Source organism: Anolis sagrei, chromosome 2 (assembly GCF_037176765.1).
Source record: "Anolis sagrei isolate rAnoSag1 chromosome 2, rAnoSag1.mat, whole genome shotgun sequence".
Lineage (NCBI taxonomy): Eukaryota > Metazoa > Chordata > Lepidosauria > Squamata > Dactyloidae > Anolis > Anolis sagrei.
The window spans coordinates 165175574-165195887 of NC_090022.1; the positions used below are offsets into that span (position 1 = coordinate 165175574).

Sequence of the window (20314 nt, forward strand, 5' to 3'; positions counted from 1 at the left end):
AACAGGGGGTCCCCAAACTAAGGCCTGAGGGCTAGATGTGGCACTCCAATGTCATGTACCCGGCTCTCACCCTAAACTTTAGCTTTAGGGTAGACCAGAGTCTGAAATGACTTGAAGGCACACAACGAGTCCTAATTAACTTGATTATTTCATCAGCCAAAAGCAGGCCATACTTCCTGGTAAGTTTATGTTAGTTAAAACTGTTTTTCATTTGAAATAATCTTGTTTTTTCATATATATTTTCCAATACAAATAAGATATATGCAGTGTGCATAAGAATTAGTTATTTTTTTTTCAAACTAAAGTCCGGCTTCCCAAAAAGTCTGAGGGACCGTGAACCAGCCCTCTGCTTAAAAAGTTAAAGGACCCCTGCTATAGAAAGTGCCATTACAATGCAAAATTGAATTATTGCAGAGATGAAATGACAAATGGCAGAAATTAATCCAATATAAATTATTGTATGTTGCCATTAAATTCCAAGTATGAATCATGCAGAGTAATTTTGGCCAGTACCTGCATAGCAAGGTTTTCTTCTCTCATCAAAAGGATTTCAGCAGTTAGAGCATCAATGAGGGCTCTATGCTCACTTAGTTCCCTTTCAAGCTGCTGCCTATTAATTATTTCTTGGCGTACCTTTGTCTCTGTCTTTTGGGGAGCAAGAGGAGGATCGTTAATACAGCATCACTAAAGGAATAATATGACTGACAATGCAAGTTATCAAGTTTAAGCAGCATAGAGAAGCACTTAATAAAAGCCAGGCTTCAATCCCAGATACAGTGCTTTTTTCTGTGTCTGTGGAGTTTAGGCCAAAATATCAAAGCAAAAAGAGTAAGCAGAACCGTTGTAAAGTTTCATTGTAAGTTGGACACACGGCACTCCATATATTATTACCACATTCATATAAAAGTCTGCTTTTTAAGCAATTTTTTAAAAATGAAATCATTCTTTTATCAAGTACAATTGCAGATTTGGTGGAGCTGAAACTGTTATATCAATAGTTCAGATTCACCCATCGTGAACACTATTTTCATTCCAAGAAAATCAATGAAAGGAAATACTGGTTGTGGATTAATCTCTCTTCCTCCAAAACATTAATGAATCTATATAAATAAAAATGTAATGTTTGTTTGTGGGATTAACAGAACTCAAAAACCACTGGGGGAATTGACACCAAATTTGGACACAATACACCTAACAATCCAATGTATGTCCTTTATTCATAAAAACACTGAAAAACACAGCAGAAGGGACTTAAAAAGCCCCAAAAAGCTAAATGACGAAAAGCTAAATGACAATACAGAAAAAAGGAAGAAAGAGGGAGGGAAGGAGAGAAGAAAGAAAGAAAGAAAGAAAGAAAGAAAAGAAAGAAAGAGGGAGGAAGGGAAAGAAAGAACCAAGGAAGGAAGGGAGAAGAAAGCAAGGAAGCAAAGAGAGAAGGGAGGAAAGAGGTAGAGAAGGAAGAAAGGAGAGAAAGAGGGAGGGAAAGAAAAAGGGGGAAGGAAGGAAAGTTAGAGAAGGAAAGAAGGAGAGAAGGAAAGAAAAAAGGGAAAGAAGGAAGGAAAGAAGGAGCGAAGGAAGGGGGAAGATGTAGAGAAAGAGGGAGGGAAGGAAAGAAGGAATGAGAGAAGAAAGAGAAGAGACAGCAGAAGAGAAAGAAAATAGGGGAAGGAAGGAAAGAGAGAGAGAAGGAAGGAAGAAGAGAAGGAAAGACGGGAAGGAAGGAAGGAAAGAGGGAGTGAAGGAAGGAGGGAAAGAAGGAGAGAAAGAGGGAAGGTTGGCCACAGCAATGAGTAAGGGGGAACAGCTAATACAACATAAAACTTTTAGCCAACATTTGAACTAGGCAACCGTTAGACAGATATTGAGGACTTATCTTCTTATCTCATTAAGAAGTAGCAGTGGGAACACTGATGAAATCACTGACATTAATTCACTTCTTGGGTTACAAATAGCTCACTTGAAGTTATCAAGAAGAACACAGTGCAATTCATTCAAAATTCAAGCATCCCATACTGGAGACTGAGAAACAATATTTCAGCCAATGAACTTTTACTCACGTTTCATGAACAATTTTGTTAATATTTATATTTGTAAAATATGTTAATACTATCCGTTGGTATTTTTGTGACCTCGTTTTTTTACACCAGCTCTACTGGCGCTCATCACTTCTATTTAAGTACACAATTCAAGCGAGTGATGTCAACTTGAAAAGCTCACAATATCAAAATGCAGACAGTATGTCTTTATCTGTAGGAAAATATACTGAAATAGCGACCTTAAAGGCAGTAAGCAATAGGGGGAGTTCAAGTTTCAAATGAAACTTTCCTTTCTAAAACTGAAAGAAAGCAACTGCAAATAAACTCTGAGATGCTATAGCTGTATAAGAAAAGACAAAACATTTTGATATGTGTTCTTACTATAGTTTGCAGTAATACAAATTATTTTCCCACCTCTTTCAAACAGTGCAATATCCGATTCAAGGCATGCACCAGAGAAGGAGTAAATCCAGAGACCCCTTCACGACTGTGTACATATTGGATTTCATGTCCCATCCACCTCTCATATTCCTCAATACCATGCTCCATATCATGCAAAAGTTGGTTCAGGTACTCTAAGCTAGAAATCTGGCCATTAACAGAAGCAGCATTCAAATGAATCCTTGTCTGTCCAGTAGGAGTCGGTGCAGTTTGTTTTTTCTTCACTGAAAAGGAAAACATTACATGAATCAGCAGCAGCCTTCATTTGTGTCAAACCAAATGCTGTTATGAGATCAAAACACTTTGAAAGTACTTAAAAATACATTTAAAATATGGAAATAGCACCATCATGTCAAACAATTAACACATTCTACAACATTTTATAGTATTTACCCAGTCTTCATGCATCCACATTTTCTCTTGACCTTTCAACCTCATTCCGCTCCCCCACTAGACTGGAAGCAGCATTGCAGATGCAATCTATGATTTTTAACTAAGGCATTTAAAAATATTCTAAACTGTTGTATTTTTTTCTTATTTCTGATATTAAATCATGGTTTAACATCCAAATCCACTCAATGTGTCTATCCACTTGAAAGATGATGCAGGGTGGGGTTTTTTAACTTTTAGAAATGCATTATTTGAGTCGCCTAAGGGCTGAGAAAAGCAGTATATAAATAAAGTAAATAATAAAATAAATAATAATAATTCCGCACAGTTAATTAGTAAATAAATGAGTGAATATAGTACCAGTCAAATTAGACACTTGGAATCTTTGTTGCTTTGTCAGCAAAACATTTCCCTATGAAAATATCTATTCTCAGCTTTTGTTATTATCTTTTTAAAAGTTTCATTGCAAATGGGCAAAAACAAGCATTAAACATTTGTGCTATTTTCAGTCATGGCATTACTTCCAACCCCCTCATTGTACCTTTTGTTGATGTATGCCTTTGTTTCTTGACTTTGGCATTCAGTACTTGTTGTATAGTACATGTGGTATCTGCAGTCTGTTCTTCATTTTGAAATCTTGAGTGGACTTTTTTGACTTCATGAGTAGCATTAAGGGCTAAACGTGAGGAAAATTAGATACAGTAAATTTTAATAAGGCTAATAACTTTTAATTTTAAATTTTAATTACTCTAATAACACCCTATCTATCTGTATGTCAAAGTATGTTAAATTTATTGGTTGGTTGAATTGTTTGATCCACAAAGGTTTCTACATGGATTGAGGGATCTAGACCAAAAATGGTTCACATATTCATAATGAACCAAATTAAAATATTGATGACGTTTAGGGGTGATTGACAAAGGATGATGGGAGTTGTTGACCTATATGATTCTACTCTGAACTGGTTGGATAGCTCAGCCTACTTGCCAGGCTGCATCTCCCAACATCCTTACACACCTTTGCTATGCAGGCTAGGGATAATGGGTGTTGAAGTCCAACAAGAAGGCTGAGCCAACTGGTTAGGAGAGCTTTAACTTGCAGCCCGGCCAGATCTGGATCTGACAGGAGTTGAAACCCAGACAGATGTAGGGCTATTGGAAATTGTTCTCAGCCAGGTTGAGCCACTCAGATCTGGGGCTGATAGGATTTACAGCAAACCAGATGTGAGGCTGAGAGGAATTACAATATGCAAGATCTGGGGCTGATGTGAATTGCAACCCAACTAGGTCTGAGCTGATGGGATTTGAAGACCATTGGCTGTAATTTTTTACTGAATGTCCTATTACTTGTCTTGTTCATTTGTTCAGTCATTTCCAACTCTTCGTGACCTCATGGACCAGCCCACACCAGAGCTCCCTGTTGGCCGTCACAACCCCCAGCTCCTTCAAGGTCAAGCCAGTCACTTCAAGGATGCAATCCATCCATCTTGCCCTTGGTCGGCCCCTCTTCCTTTTTCCTTCCATTTTCCCCAGCATCATTGTCTTCTCTAAGCTTTCCTGTCTCCTCATGATGTGGCCAAAGTACTCCATCTTTGCCTCTAATATCCTTCCCTCCAATGAGCAGTTGAGCTTTATTTCATGAAGTATGGACTGGTTGGATCTTCTGTCAGTCCAAAGCATTCTCAGAACTTTCCTCCAACACCACAGTTCAAAAGCATCTATATATTACACAGGTATGCATTTTTGAATGGAGCATTCATACAATCGAAAAGCAAACAATTACTATTTTTAATAAATAGCACTATTTATTTATTTATTTATTTATTTCCTGCATTTATTAACCGCCATTCTCAGCCCTAGGGCGACTCATGGCGGTGTACAACACATATAAAATCCCTAACCCAGGCAATGCCAGATAAATGTTCTAGTGTTTATATAATTTTTAAAAAAAATTGTAACACACCAAATAAATCTTTCACATACTGCTTTCTTTTGCTTTTTTCAAAGAGAGTAAGGTGAACCTGTATGTTCCAGTGACTGAAAACTTGCTGCTGGAGTCAAAAGTATATCTGCTTCCTCTGTTGAGACAGTAGAAATATGTTGCTTAGAAGCCTCTTCCTGGCAATTGGCTTCAGAGTCATCTTCTTTCAGAAGGTTAAGTGCCCTAAAAATAAAGATGCCCAGCTTATTTAGATCTCTCTCTACAAAATATTACCTAATTCAGCTCTGTTACTGAAGCCCCATGGTAAAGTCAGACAGAGAGGCTCCATGACATAGAGCCACATTCTGTCAATGTCTTGTTTGGACTACTGTATTTACAGCAATGCATTTTGCATATAACAACAACAACGTGTCCGCCATGACTGCACGGTCTAAATATAACTGTGTTTGGATCAAATGGACAATTATTAAGTTTGTGTAATGTTTTGAATTAGAATAAGAGAATCAGAGAGTTGGGAAAAAATATGACTTCAGAAAAAAAAGGGATCACCAAATTATATAAAATTTTACTAAATTGGACGACAGAGAAAAATCGAATAAAAAACTGTATATCGAAATGGGCGGCGAACCTGGGACACACAATCGGGATTACAGAATGGGAAAAGATCTGGAAGACCAAATTGAAATGGACAAACTCCTACAATCTGAAAGAAAACTGGATAAAAATGATGTACCAGTGGTACACCACACCTAGTAAATTGGCAAAATGTTATAAAAACGATTCCGATTCCTGCTGGAAATGCCAAGACAAGAAGGGTACTTTTTTTTCAATTATGGTGGACAGGTGAGAAAGTTTTAAAAAATGGAAAGAAATACATGAAATTACAAACAAGATATTGGACATCAGAAAAGAGATGAAAGCTGAATACTATTTATTGGGGATACTAGACTTTGAATTAGGAAAGAATAAAGATAAACTTTTCTTCCACATGGCGACGGCAGTGAGAATTGTATCGGCAAGAAAATGGAAGAACAAAGAGATACCCATGGTGGAAGAATGGATGTTTAAACTTTTAGACATAATGAACATGGACACATTAACGCAGTATATGAAAACTAAACAGATGGCAGGAGCAGCCCAGATGGATTGGTCCCCAGTCAAAAAATATTTTAATATCAATCAGACCTAGATATGTGAAAGATTTGGTGAGAAGATAATACTAACATTCGTAATGCTGTATGGGGTATAATCAATTAACCGTAATTACTAACTCTCCCCAACCCCACTTTTCAATCCCTACACATTCCTTTCCCAACTTATCCTTCACTATCCACTCCCCCCCCTTTTTTGTTTTTCTTTTATTTTTTTCTCTCCTTCCCCACCTTATTCAACCCATCCATGTTGACTTATTTTAAATACAAGATATGTCGATGATTGACACTCTCTCAATGTATCCCCTACCCAAAAATCCTCAATAAAAAATACTCAAAAAAAGAGAGAGAGAATCAGAGAGTTGAAAGAGACCATAAAGCCATCTAGTACAACTCCCCATATCCCCCAGAAATCTATGAGACCAAAACATATTGTTGCAAATAGACACACACACACAAACACACAATCCCTGGAGGGATCAGAGGGCCAAAAAATTGTCCTAGTAGTTTAATATTGCCCACTATGACAGATAAAAGGATAACAGTAAAAGGGATTACCAGATTATGTGCTATTTCAGACTATTTACACTTAAACAAGGTATAAGAGACATGTGGAGATAGATAAGAGAGAGACTAACCTTTTTGTGTCAATATTGGATCTTGTGTTCAAATACACATCGCCCTCACTATTTGTGTTGCACACAAAAGAACATTCTTCTTTTTCATTGAGAGCCTTTCAGGAGGGAGAGGGAGAGAATATCTCAGACACTGTAAGGAATCAACTAACATAATTTTATGCTATCCAGGTTGAAAAATAAATAAATAAATAATAATAAACTTTATTTATACCCCGCTACCATTTCCTCAAGGGACTTGGTGCGGCTTACATGAGGCTGAGCCCGCAATACAAACAATACAAGCAATAACAGGTACAATACAAAGCAATGAAAAAATAAATCACATACACAAATAGCATAAACATTAAACAAGGTACAGTGCACATTTAAAACTATGGCTGGGCCAAATGTAATTGAAGTTTAAAAAATAATGCTAGGCATGGACAAGATGCAGGAGATGGCGCATTGATGGAGAAATACAAGCAGTCCTAAAACAATATAAAGTGCTTTTGGGGAACATAGTGCAAAGGTTTCATTATTCTGGGAAGGCACACTGGAACAACCACGTTTTCAAGCTCCTCCTGAAGACTGCCAAAGATGGGGCATGCCTGATGTCCTTAGGGAGTGAGTTCCAGAGTCGAGGGGCCACCACCGAAAAGGCCCTCTCTCTCGTCCCCACCAATCGTGCTTGCGATGCAGGTGGGAGCGTGAGTAGGGCCTCTCCAGATGATCGAAGAGGTTGTGTGGGTTCGTATACAGAAATGCGGTCACGCAGGTAGGCAGGTCCCAAATCGTTCAGGGCTTTGTAGGTAAGAAAAATGCCCTGAACTGACAACTAGGGAACACATATGGTGCGAGCGCAGCTAAGGGAAATACTGTTTCCTACTTCTGGCCATTGAGCAACAGGGGAACAATTCCCAATTGCCCAATATTGAAAAGAGAAAGTCCTCCTAAGTGCCAGAGCTTTTTAAAACATTTTATTTGCTCTGTGGCCTAACAAAATAACAACTTTACAACAAAAATTATTTCCTGTGCTACTGTGGGAGAAATTTCATCCAGATCAGCCTCAAAATGGTCTAAATTCGCCAAAGCAGGGGACAGGATGGGGAGGTGAAGCAGTAGGCACAGATTCTTTTCCTCTCTGCTCACAACCAGGAATCTAACACACCTATTTATCTTTCTTTGGGAATTCGAACCCAAGAAATAGAAAAACATCTTAATTCCCCATTGTATCTGCCAAAGAACAGGAGAGAGCTATCCATTTTAGGATCTCTCTCTAGAATGAATTTTGTAGCAGATCCACAGAAAAAGATGTATATTATTAAGACAGAAACTTTAATGATTTAGTTACAGAAGTCAACAAGACATTGTCATAGCTTTTTTGAAACCAATACCGAGCCAATCTATATATATATAAATGCTCTGTGCATAATGAGTACCTTAAAAACAAAAGAACCAATGAATGAAATCACACCAAATTTGGCAACAAAATGTCTCACAACACAAGGAGTGACCATCACTCAAAAAATTATGATTTTGTCATTTGGGAGTTGTAGTTGCTGGGATTTATAGTTCATCTACAATCAAAAAGCACTCTGAACTCCATCAATGATGGAATTGAACCAAACTTGGTACACAGAACTCCCATGACCAACAGACAACACTAGAAGGGTTTGGTGGGCATTGACCTTAAGTTTGGGAGTTGTAGTTCACCTACATCCTGAGAGCACTGTGGACTCAAACAATGATGGATCTGGACCAAACTTGGCACAAGCACTCAATACGCGCAAATATGAACACAGATGGAGTTTGGGGGAAATAGACCTTGACATTTGGGAGTTGTAGTCACTGGGATTCACAGTTCACTTACAATCAAAGAGCATCTGAACCCCACGAATGACAGAATCGGGGCAAACTTCCCACACAGAACCCCCATGACCAACAGAAAATACTTAAGGCCATCCAATCCAACTCCCTTCATCAGGGCAAGAAAACATAATCAAAGTCCCCCTGACAAAGAGCCATCCAGCCATAGATTAGATAGATAGAGATAGATATGATTCACACACACACATATTATCATAGATTTGAAAGAAGGACAATTATATGATGCAAGTTCCACAGTAGGCAAACCAGACACTCTCCACATCAACACTGACATAGAAACAACAAGGAATACTGTTTACCCACAAGCATAAAGGAATTACATATATTAGAAACCATTACTTTATTTTCCAGATCACCAGACTGGGCCACAGCAACGCGTGGCAGGGGATGGCTAGTTCATTATATTAAACTGGAATGCAATTTCACCATGCACTGGGGTTAAATGATTACATCCAAGAACCTAATTTTAGATAAGAGTAGATATTTACATGGTACATCATAACAACAGAAATTAAAACAATTAGTTACTTGGGTATCCCATCTATTATCTGAAAGTATTTGACAGTCCCAGTTGTACTTTTTTGATCTGTCAATGATGAAGTCAGAATTATAGAGTATAGACCTAGCCTTTGTCTGCACACATCCTCTTTCAACTGTGCTGCCATTTCAGCCACACTTCCCTAGTATTACTGACATGCCATAACACCATCGAAGAACACACACTGTAGAACACACACTTCTGATATATTTTTGTTTAGTGAATACTTAATACAGAAAATGTATTACCTGGGGATCCATGACAGATTCACTAAGGATGGAGAGCTGTGTGGGAAGATCACACTTTTGTATGATGGGACCTTCTGAGGATTCTACATCGTGATCAGGAGCTACCGTCACATTGGGAAAACCTAAGGGAGGATTACAGAAGACCACAAAGCTGAATAATAACAAGCAAAGGAAAGAACCTTTCAAATCTTGTAAGTCAGAGCTTCTTAAGGTTTTTCAACTGGTGACCTCTTTTTTTACCTGAGTATAGAAACCCCAAGTATAGCGTGGATTGGGGGGGGGGGGGGAGAGGCATGTGAAAGTGAGAGAGAGACTGGTAGAGAGAAGAGAGAGGAAAAAATGGCAGAAAGAGACAAGGGGGAGGGGAGATAAAGAAGAGAAAGCAGAGAATGCACATGACACAGAGAGAAAGAAAGGCAACCCCAACGTACAGTTATGGAATCATAGAATCATAGAGTTGGAAGACACCTCATGGGCCATCCAGTCCAACCCCCTGCCAAGGAGCAGGAATATTGCATTCAAATCACCCCTCTGTTTAAAAGCCTCCAAAGAAGGAGCCTCCACCACACTCCAGGGCAGAGAATTCCACTGCTGAATGGCTCTCACAGTCAGGAAGTTCTTCCTAATGTTCAGATGGAATCTCCTTTCTTGTAGTTTGAAGCCATTGTTCCACATCCTAGTCTCCAGGGAAGCAGAAAACAAGCTTGCTCCCTCCTCCCTGTGGCTTCCTCTCACATATTTATACATGGCTATCATATCTCCTCTCGGCCTTCTCTTCTTCAGGCTAAACATGCCCAGCTCCTTAAGCCGCTCCTCATAGGGCTTGTTCTCCAGACCCTTGATCATTTTAGTCGCCCTCCTCTGGACACATTCCAGCTTGTCAATATCTCCCTTCAATTGTGGTGCCCAGAATTGGACACAATATTCCACGTGTGGTCTAACCAAGGCAGAATAGGGTAGAATGACTTCCCTGGATCTAGACATTATGCTCCTATTGATGCAGGCCAAAATCCCATTGGCTTTTTTTTGCTGCCACATCACATTGTTGGCTCATGTTTAACTTGTTGTCCAAGAGGACTCCAAGATCTTTTTCACACGTACTGCTCTCGAGCCAGGCATTGTCCCCCATTCTGTATCTTTGCATTTCGTTTTTTCTGCCTAAGTGGAGTATCTTGCATTTGTCCCTGTTGAACTTCATTTTGTTAGTTCAACAGGGACAAATGCAAGATACTCCACTTAGGCAGAAAAAACAAAATACAAAGAATTAGAACTCATACTGTTGATTTTATTTAGAAATTGGAACACAGAAGTTATGCTAGAAACACTAGGTTTGTGTCTCTTAATATGATGATAATGGGGGAAAGCTTTCAAAGCAATCAGATGATATAACTGTGTTCCTAAGACTATAGTAGAAATCTCTGGTTTAGACGTTCTAATGAACCAAATCCTTCCTCCTGCATGCACAATTCAGTGAGCAAATTATGGAGTAGTACACTTCCTCTATAAAGAAAAGCTGTAGTATTATGAAAAAGATGACAGTGGAAGATGCCAACAGGGCTTATAAAATGATAGAGAAAATGAACAAAAAAAATTTTCATTAATTTGCAGCACAAGTCCATCTAAAATTTATTGAAGAGATATTCAGAATAGACAAAATACAGTATTTCTGAACATCTGGTATTGTTAATCTATACAACTTGCTGCTGCAAGATAGTATTTTAAAAGGAGCAAAGATAAATACATGGAAATTATCTGTTAGTGGTTACCGCTAGCACATGGTGGCTGTATTTAATATACAGGTTCAGGGTCATTATGCTGTCGCTGCCTTTGTATCCTGCTTCCAGGCATCCAAGAAACAGAATGCTAGGCAACAGGTTGTTCAGCAGTGAAATAGACTGCTTAAAAGGGTGATGCATTTTGCATTTCCCTGTGGAGGTCAGGTTAGGTTGCCATCTTTAGGAAGAGTTGTTTATTCCTGCTTGTTATGGAGCCCCTTCCAGCTGTGATTATGTGAAGATTTTACCTATCTGTATCTCTACTTCTCTCGTGTATACATATAACATCATCTTGCCTTTGTGTTATCTCTATCTGTCTGATGTGCTTTTCTTTCTCTTCTCTCCACAGCTCTCCTTGATAAGTGCTGTTTGTGTTTAGAGGGCAAGACTTTATTGTTAGTCTTTGAGGTGCCACAATGATATTGCTTCTTTCAATGCAATAGGCTGCTCCTGTGTTGAATATCAGACAGCAAAGAGCTGCTTTTCTGTTATCCTGATATAACAGAATAGGAATAACATCCGCTACTGTTTTTGTGGCTTGGGGACTCTGGGACGTGATCTCAAATGGGGTTTCAACATCTTTATTAATGACTTAGATGAAGGGTTAGAAGGCATGATCATCAAGTTTGCAGACAACACCAAATTGAGAGGGATAGCCAATACTCCAGGAGACAGGAGCAGGATTCAAAACGATCTTGACATATTAGAGATGGGCCAAAACTAACAAAATGAAGTTCAACAGGGACAAATGCAAGATACTCCACTTTGGCAGGAAAAACGAAATGCAAAGATACAGAATGGGGGACGATGCCTGGCTCGAGAGCAGTATGTGGGAAAAAGATCTTCCTGACTGTGAGAGCCGTTCAGCAGTGGAACTCTCTGCCCTGGAGTGTGGTGGAGGCTCCTTCTTTGGAGGCTTTTAAACATAGGCTAGATGGTCATCTGTCAGGGGTGCTTTGAATGCAATATTCCTGCTTCTTGGCAGGGGGTTGGACTGGATGGCCCATGAGGTCTCTTCCAACTCTATGATTCTATGATCATTACCTGGTAAAAATTCACCTAAATGCCAGTGAGGGGCATCTCCAAACAGGTCTTTCACCACAGCCATGGCTTGATCAGATCCCTCCAAGACATCATGAAACTGGTACTGATCAGAGATAATCTAAAGAAACCAAACATATTGCAGGCTTTATGCTCTCAGTAAAAAACAGTAAAAAACAGAAGCATGTTCTTCTATAATAATCAGTATAGATACAGGTACTGACTCCTTCACACATCTGTAAAAGTTTCTTTTCCTACCATCACTACTGGTCGCAAAGACAACTTGAAAGCATCAGCAAAACACTCCTTTTCTACCATTTTATTCCTATTATGTTATTTGTGGTGCAAAAAACACTTAAAACAATACAATAATTAAAATGAATAACCATTTTAATAAATATAAACTTATTCGTATTTTAATGGGAAGGGTGGGCCTGCTTTTGGCTGACGAGATAGGATTGTCGTTGTTGCTGTGTGCTTTCGAGTAGTTTCAGACTTAGGTTGACCCTGAGTGAGGGCCGGGAAAATGACTTTGGAGGGTCGTATCCGGTCCTCGGGCCTTAGTTTGAGGATCCCTACTTTACAGGTTGAAGATGGGGTGGAACCTGGTAAGAGCTGAATGGGTTGAATCAACCTTCCTGGATGGCCACACTCCTCTGCCACACAAACACATCCCACACCAAAAAAGAAATCACATTTTGGTTCCCAAGTGTCCTCTAAGCAGAAATTTTGCCCATTTGGGGGAAAGGGAAAAAAATTAAGCCCCAAGAAAAACTCTTTTTATAACAAGACATAAGTGGGAACCAACGTCCTAGATATTTAGGGACAAAAAAAATCAGACTTTTGCAATTATTTATTTTTAGTCATCAGAGGGTTGTGGGTTCACAGATAGCTGATATTTTGCACATCCTGGTCTAAGCAATAATGCCATCTGTGCCACATAGGTGACAAGGAGAAGGCAAGTGCATAATCTGGCAATGGAGGTATTGATTATTTTGGTGTCCTTCCACTAGATCAGTGTTTCTCAACCTGGGGGTCGGGACCCCTGAGGGGGTCGTGAGGGGGTGTCAGATGTGGTCGCCAAAGACCATCAGAAAACACAGTATTTTCTGATGTTTATGGGGATTCCATGTGGGAAGTTTGAGCCAATTCTATTGTAGGTGGAGTTCAGAATGTTCTTTGATTGTAGGTGAACTATAAATCCCAGCAAGTACAAATCCCAAATGTCACGGTCTATTTTCCCCAGACTCCACCAGTGTTCACATTTGGGCATATTGAGTATTCGTGCCAAGTTTGGTCCAGATCCACCATTGTGTGAGTCCACAGTGCTCTCTGGATGTAGGTGAACTACAACTCCCAAACTCAAGGTCAATGCCCACCAAACCCTTCCAGTGTTTTCCATTGGTCATGGGAGTTCTGTATGCCAAAGTTGATTCAATTCCATCGTTAGTGGAGTTCAGAATGCTCTTTGATTGTAGGTGAACTATAAATCCCAGCAACTACAACTCCCAAATTACAAAATCAATCCTCCCCCAACCCCACTAGCATTCACATTTGGGTGTATTGGGTATTTGTGCCCAGTTTGGTCCAGTGAATGAAAATACATCCTGCATATCAGATATTTACATTATGATTTATAACAGTAGTAAAATGACTGTTATGAAGTAACAACAAAAACAATGTTATGGTTGGGGGTCACCACAACATGGGGGACTCTATTAAGGGGTCACGGGATTAGGAAGGTTGAGAACCACTGCACTAGATTATTTGCACAGATATCTACTAGGCCAGGGGCCCTCAAACTTTTTAAACAGAGGGCCAGGTCACAGTCCCTCAAACTTTGGAGGGCCAGATTATAATTTGGAAAAGCCATGAATGAATTCCTATGCACTTTGCACATATTTTATTTGTACTTCAAAAAACACTTAAATTTGTTCTTCATTTTAATTATTGTATTGTTTTTAACAAATATAAACTTATTAGTATTTCAATGGAAAGCAGGGACCTGCTTTTGGCTGATGAGATAGGATTGTTGTTGTTGTTGTTGTTGTTGTTGTTGTTGTGTGCTTTCAAGTCATTCCAGATTTAGGTTGACCCTGAGCGAGGGCCAGGTAAATGACCTTGGAGGGCCATATCTGGCCCCCGGGCCTTAGTTTGAGGACCCCTGTATTAGGCTGATGGAATATTGCCTCACTTGCTCTCCTCCTTCACAGCAAGCATGAAAATACACATTGGAAACCTCTTTGCAGTTAGTCACTTATGCGAGATGTTATACAAGGCTGAAGCATCACACATGCCTACTCAAGTTTATGTTTTACGGCAGAGAAAAATTGCAGCTCTCCAGGGAGCTTTCCACAGGTAAATCGCAAAGAGGAACTGTGGAAACATAGCTTCTTCCACCTTTTAGTATAGGGTAGGCAGCTGCAAGAGTGGGGGCTGCATTGTCCCTCCAGGAGAACTTGGAAGGCCACACACACACCCCAAACACACACACACACACACGCACACACACACACATTTTGGCTCCAAATGCCCTTTCAACATTTTTAACAGAAAGTTTGTATACATTATTTCGGGGGGGGGGGGGGGTTTAGAAATACCTTTCTTGAGCCTAAATTGTTTCAGCGGGGGGGGGGGGGGGGGCACAATGTGGTGGAAACCTTTACTCCCCCCTCAATATTAGGGGCTGCGCTTTGCCCACTCCTGCTCTGGAGGCCACTGAGGTGCAGACCTAGCAAGCATAGCTAATGGCAGAAAGGTTAGGCGTTGTATGCTAATAACATCTGGAGGAGCATACTTCATCCACACATGATTGATAAGCACTATTCATGATATTCTATCATTGGCCTAGAGAGAGTGATACCATCAAGACCATGGCATAAGTCACATTTTTTGGAGAAATGCTGGTAGGAAAAAAGACATACATACAATAAAACAAAACATATCACAAATATTTGTCAACTATAATATGGAGAAACTGTTTCTTACTGCTCTCATCAAAGCCAGCTTCTTTTTCTCTACAGATTGTGGAGCTCTTGGCCGTAGCTTGTTCCGTGTGCTCTCTGAAGATTTTTCTTGCAGTTCTAAGTGGACAAGGGCTTTGTTCTTTGACTTGTGCATCTCATGTCTTACTGCCTGGACAAAACAAATAATGAAATATTTTTCCTCAGACTTTAATGGATTAATAAATGTAATGACCTAACACAAAATATCTGGATGTGTATAAATGTCATACACCACATATTACAATACAACCAGCCATAAGGGTCACTAGCCTTGTGGAATTTGCCCAGGCTTGCCAACCAGATGGCCAAGACGGTTTTAAACAGTGTATTTTAATATTTTGATAAATGTTTTTAATGTTTATGCATATTCATATGAATTCTTGTCCCAGCATTGAATGTTTGCCATATTTATATATTTATATATTTATTTACGGCATTTATATGCCGCTCTTCTCACCCCGAAGGGGACTCAGAGCAGCTTACAATATATATTTTCATACAATATATTATATTATTACCATAGTACAATATCAGTATATATTACCATATTGCGCTATACCATTATATTGTAATATTATTAGTAATATTACATGTAATGTAAATATATTATAATTATAATATTGAATTATTATTACTAGTATTATATTGTATTACATTATAATATTATAAATATTATATGTATATACAATATACTATATATTATTAGTAAAGACAAGATGGAAGTGTCTTCTGCTCCCTTCTGTCTTCACTCTGGCCAGAGCGGCCGTTGGTGCCAGAAGGGGGAGGGGCCTCTGAAGTGATGATATAGGCAGAAGACAAGATGGAAGTATCTTCTGCTCCCTTCTGTCTTCGCTCTGGCCAGGACAGCCAGGACTGGCTTATGAAATACATAGCATACCCACAGTCTAGATCAAGCCTGCACTTGATCAAGCAGCCCTCTTAAAATGAACCATAAGCAAGGATTTGCTTTGACTGATTCCCAGAACGAATTGCATCAGTATTGTAACATGCATGCTTTGCTACCAACATACTTGCTGTTTACTTCATCAATCTGTCCTTCCCGATACTTTTCATCAGCCAAATTCCAATGTAAGTGGTAGAAATACAGTTTCCTCCACTCACATATTCATTTAGCTTAAAAGCTGGACCCCACCATCTATATTATATATGACTGGAGCAGATCCAGAACTGAACAGAATATAAATTTATGCATTATTTACTTCATTTCTACCCTGCCTTTCTCGACCCGGGAGAGGACTCAAGGCGGCTTACAAATCCGGCAAAAATTCACTGCCGCACAGGCAATAATAAAACACATCTCATAAAAAATAGAAACAATCTAAGAATATAAAAAATTAAGTCATACCAATCTATCAAACAGATAAAATGCCAAATCCAAATCATTTTCCAAAATCCATGGTCCATTATTCAAGCTACATTATTCATGTAACAAGAGAAGGGACTACCATGGCCAAGTCTGACTTCCCAAGGTGCGGGTGCAACTGGCGAACAAGTTTTAATTGTGCGAAAGCTCTCTTGGCCGCTGCTGAAACCTGAGGTTCCAGGCTCAGCGATAAGTCTAGGATCACTCCCAAGCTGCAAACTTGTGTCTTCAGAGAGAGTGTAACCCTGTCCAACACAAGCTGTAACCCTATACCCTGTTCGGCCTTACGACTGACCAGGAGTGCCTCGTCGTGTCTGAATTCAATTTCGATTTGTTCACCCTCATCCAGACAATCACAGCAGCCAAACACTGGTTCAGGATCTGGACAGCCTCCTTAGCAGTAGGTGAAAAGGAGTGATAAATTTGGTCATCATCTGCGTACAGATGACACTGAACTCCAAAACTCCAGATGTGGAATTTGTTACCAAATGTGGAGTTTGTTGCCAAAATTGAAAAATGAGTTATAGGTGGCAGCGCACTGTTGGCTAGGAGTAGAATATTATGCACAGGTCAAAACTATCACAATGTATCAACTCATGTTGGTAGAGCAACGGAAAATTGCATTTTATAGCAAAAGAATGCATATTCTCAGCAAGTTTTTTTAAATTCCTGTAACATTTGTTCAGATTAATTTGGTACTACAAATTGCCTCAGTATAGTACATCAAAGATAAACTGCCATCTTACAAGGTCCTCAGGAGTTGCCCGATGTACAGTGAGATCATGGATTGTGCTCTGCAATAAAACACATCAAGTGTAAGAACAGAAAGTGAAACTGATTCCAACAAACATCTTTTTTAATCAACCATAGTTCTTTGATTCTAATACAAAGACATTTTCCCCCATATTGATGGGGAGATATGGGAAAAATAGATATTTATTTATGCATATATTGTATGTACTTTATCAGAACTGAAATGTATAGAAAAATCAGGTTCTCTCTGTGTAAGGAAGCCAGCAGGACAGAGAAGGAATGTTAAAAGGAGGGGGACCTGTTATCTATACATTCCAGAGAGACTGGTAATAATAATAATAATAATAATAATAATAATAATAATAACAACAACAACAACTAGCAGTCCCCTGCCACGAGTTGCTGTGGCCCAGTCTGGTGATCTGGAAAATAAAGTAATGAGAAAGTGTTGTTTTCTAATATATGTAATTTCTTTATGCTTGTGGGTAAACAGTGTTTCTTGTTGTTTCTTTGTCAGTGTTGATGTGGAGAGTGTCTGGTTTGCCCACCCTGGAACATGCAACATATCGTTGTCCTTCTTTAGGGGTCCCTTTCAAATCTATGATACTATATCTGTGTGTGTGTGAATCATATCTATCTCTATCTATCTAATCTATGGCTGGATGGCTCTTTGTCAGGAGGACTTTGATTACGTTTTCTTGTCCTGATGAAGGGAGTAGGATTGGATGGCTTTCAGTATTTTCTGTTGGTCATGGGGGTTCTGTGTGGGGAGTTTGCCCCAATTCTGTCGTTCGTGGGGTTCAGAATGCTCTTTGATTGTAGGTGAACTGTGAATCTCAGTGACTACAACTCCCAAATGCCAAGGTCTATTTCCCCCAAACTCCATCTGTGTTCATATTTGGGTGTATTGAGTGCTTGTGCCAAGTTTGGTCCAGATCCATCATTGTTTGAGTCCACAGTGCTCTCTGGATGTAGGTGAACTACAACTCCCAAACTCAAGGTCCCAAACACTTCCAGTATTTTCTGTTGGTTAAGGGAGTTCTGTGTGCCAAGTTTCGTTCAATTCCATCATTGATGGAGTTCAGAATGCTCTTTGATTGTAGGTGAACAATAAATCCCAGCAACTACAACTCCCAAATGACAAAATCATATTTTTTGAGTGATGGTCACTCTTGTGTTGTGAGACGTTTTGTTGCCAAGTCTGGTGTGATTTCGTTCATTGGTTCTTTTGTTTTTAAGGTACACATTATGCACAGAGCATTTTTATATATATAGATTAAATTAAATGCCCTAGCTGAGCATTTTACAAGGCTCTTCCACTAAATCACTGTTTCTCACATTGTGCTCCTCCAGTTCAAAAAACCTGGAGGAACAGTTTGAGGAAGCCTGCTCTAAACTCCAAGGCCCAGGCTTCTGCAGAAAGGAATCAACTTCAGGATGGGTGACGCCTGGCTCGAGAGCAGTACGTGTGAAAAAGATCTTGGAGTCCTCATGGACAACAAGTTAAACATGAGCCAACAATGTCATGTGGCGGCAAAAAAAGCCAATGGGATTTTGGCCTGCATCAATAGGAGCATAGTGTCTAGGTCCAGGGAAGTCATGCTACCCCTCTATTCTGCTTTGGTTAGACCACACGTGGAATATTGTGTCCAATTCTGGGCACCACAATTGAAGAGAGATATTGACAAGCTGGAATGTGTCCAGAAGAGGGCGACTAAAATGATCAAGGGTCTGGAGAACAAGCTCTATGAGGAGCGGCTTAAGGAGCTGGGCATGTTTAGCCTGAAGAAGAGAAGGCCGAGAGGAGACATGATAGCCATGTATAAATATGTGAGAGGAAGCCACAGGGAGGAGGGAGCAAGCTTGTTTTCTGCTTCCTTGGAGACTAGGACGCGGAACAATGGCTTCAAACTACAAGAGAGGAGATTCCATTTGAACATTAGGAAGAACTTCCTGACTGTGGGAGCCGTTCAGCAGTGGAACTCTCTGCCCCGGAGTGTGGTGGAGGCTCCTTCTTTGGAAGCTTTTAAACAGAGGCTGGATGGCCATCTGTCCAGGGTGATCTGAATGCAATATTCCTGCTTCTTGGCAGGGGGTTGGACTGGATAGCCCAGGAGGTCTCTTCCAACTCTTTGATTCTATGATTCAGGTGGGATGCAAACTCTTGGCCTACTCAAGCTCTAGTGCAGGGGCTCTCAAAGCAAGGCCCTCCCACGTCACTCACCCGCCCCCCGCCCTAAACTTAGACTTCTGGTCGCCCTCAGTCTGAAACAACTTTAAGGGAATGAGGCCCCGGTGCTTACATCCCACTCCTGCCTGGGCGCGGCCTTCCTCCGCCCGGCCTTGGGTGGTTTCCGGGCGGTCCCGGCAGGGAAGCGGCTTCTCCTCCGCAGAGACATGGCGCTCCGGTCCCGCAGAGCAAAAGAAGGCTTGAAAGTGCCGCGCGCCGCCCGGCTGCCAATCTCTGGAGGCCGCGCGCGCGTTGCCACGGAAACCCCGCCTCGCGGAGGGGGCGGGGCCAAGACTCGAAATGAGGAAGGAGGGGCAGTGCGGTCTCGCGGGGAGACAGACGGGAGGGCGGGAAGTTACCTCAGAATGCACATTTTTAGCCGCGTGACAGGGAGGCGGGGGGGGGGGGAGGATGTTTGTAATGTGCAGCTTCCCGGGTTAAGAGGGGAAAAACACCTCCTTCCTCCTCTCTTACTCTCAGCTCCTGGAGCCCTGTGGGGAAGAACACTGCTATGGACACAGCATATTATTTGAGAACACAGAAATGCTGGACCACTCCAACAACCACCATGTCAGACTACACAGAGAAGCCATTGAAATCCACAAGCATGTGGACAATTTCAACAGAAAGGAGGAAACCATGAAAATGAACAAAATCTGGCTACCAGTATTAAAAAAAACTCTAAAATTAGAACAGCGAAACAACAGAGGGGAAACAATCAGGCACATCTAATCACCTCTCAACAAAAGATTGCCCCAGGCACTGCCAGGCCATCAAATGCTAATGAAGACCAAGAACAAGCCACGAGAGTCAAGACAAAGATCCACCCAGAGGAAAAGTGTTCTTGCCATACATCAAGGGAACCACTGACCGCATA

General features: G+C 40.5%; 1 protein-coding gene across 1 annotated transcript in view; it reads right to left on the reverse strand.

The window, feature by feature from the left end:
• The window catches only part of SPICE1 (spindle and centriole associated protein 1), a 38085-nt gene extending 18375 nt beyond the window's left edge, over window positions 1-19710 (reverse strand). The window contains exons 1-10 of the mRNA XM_060763371.2: window positions 19511-19710; window positions 17201-17248; window positions 15054-15200; window positions 12084-12186; window positions 9250-9371; window positions 6598-6692; window positions 4888-5030; window positions 3409-3543; window positions 2451-2701; window positions 514-645 (exon numbers count right to left, since the gene is read on the reverse strand). Coding sequence (XP_060619354.2) covers window positions 514-645; window positions 2451-2701; window positions 3409-3543; window positions 4888-5030; window positions 6598-6692; window positions 9250-9371; window positions 12084-12186; window positions 15054-15200; window positions 17201-17248; window positions 19511-19606 — 1272 coding nt within the window. The 5' untranslated portion in view covers window positions 19607-19710. The remainder of the gene's footprint in view (window positions 1-513; window positions 646-2450; window positions 2702-3408; window positions 3544-4887; window positions 5031-6597; window positions 6693-9249; window positions 9372-12083; window positions 12187-15053; window positions 15201-17200; window positions 17249-19510) is intronic.
• Between the last annotated feature and the right edge of the window lie 604 nt (window positions 19711-20314).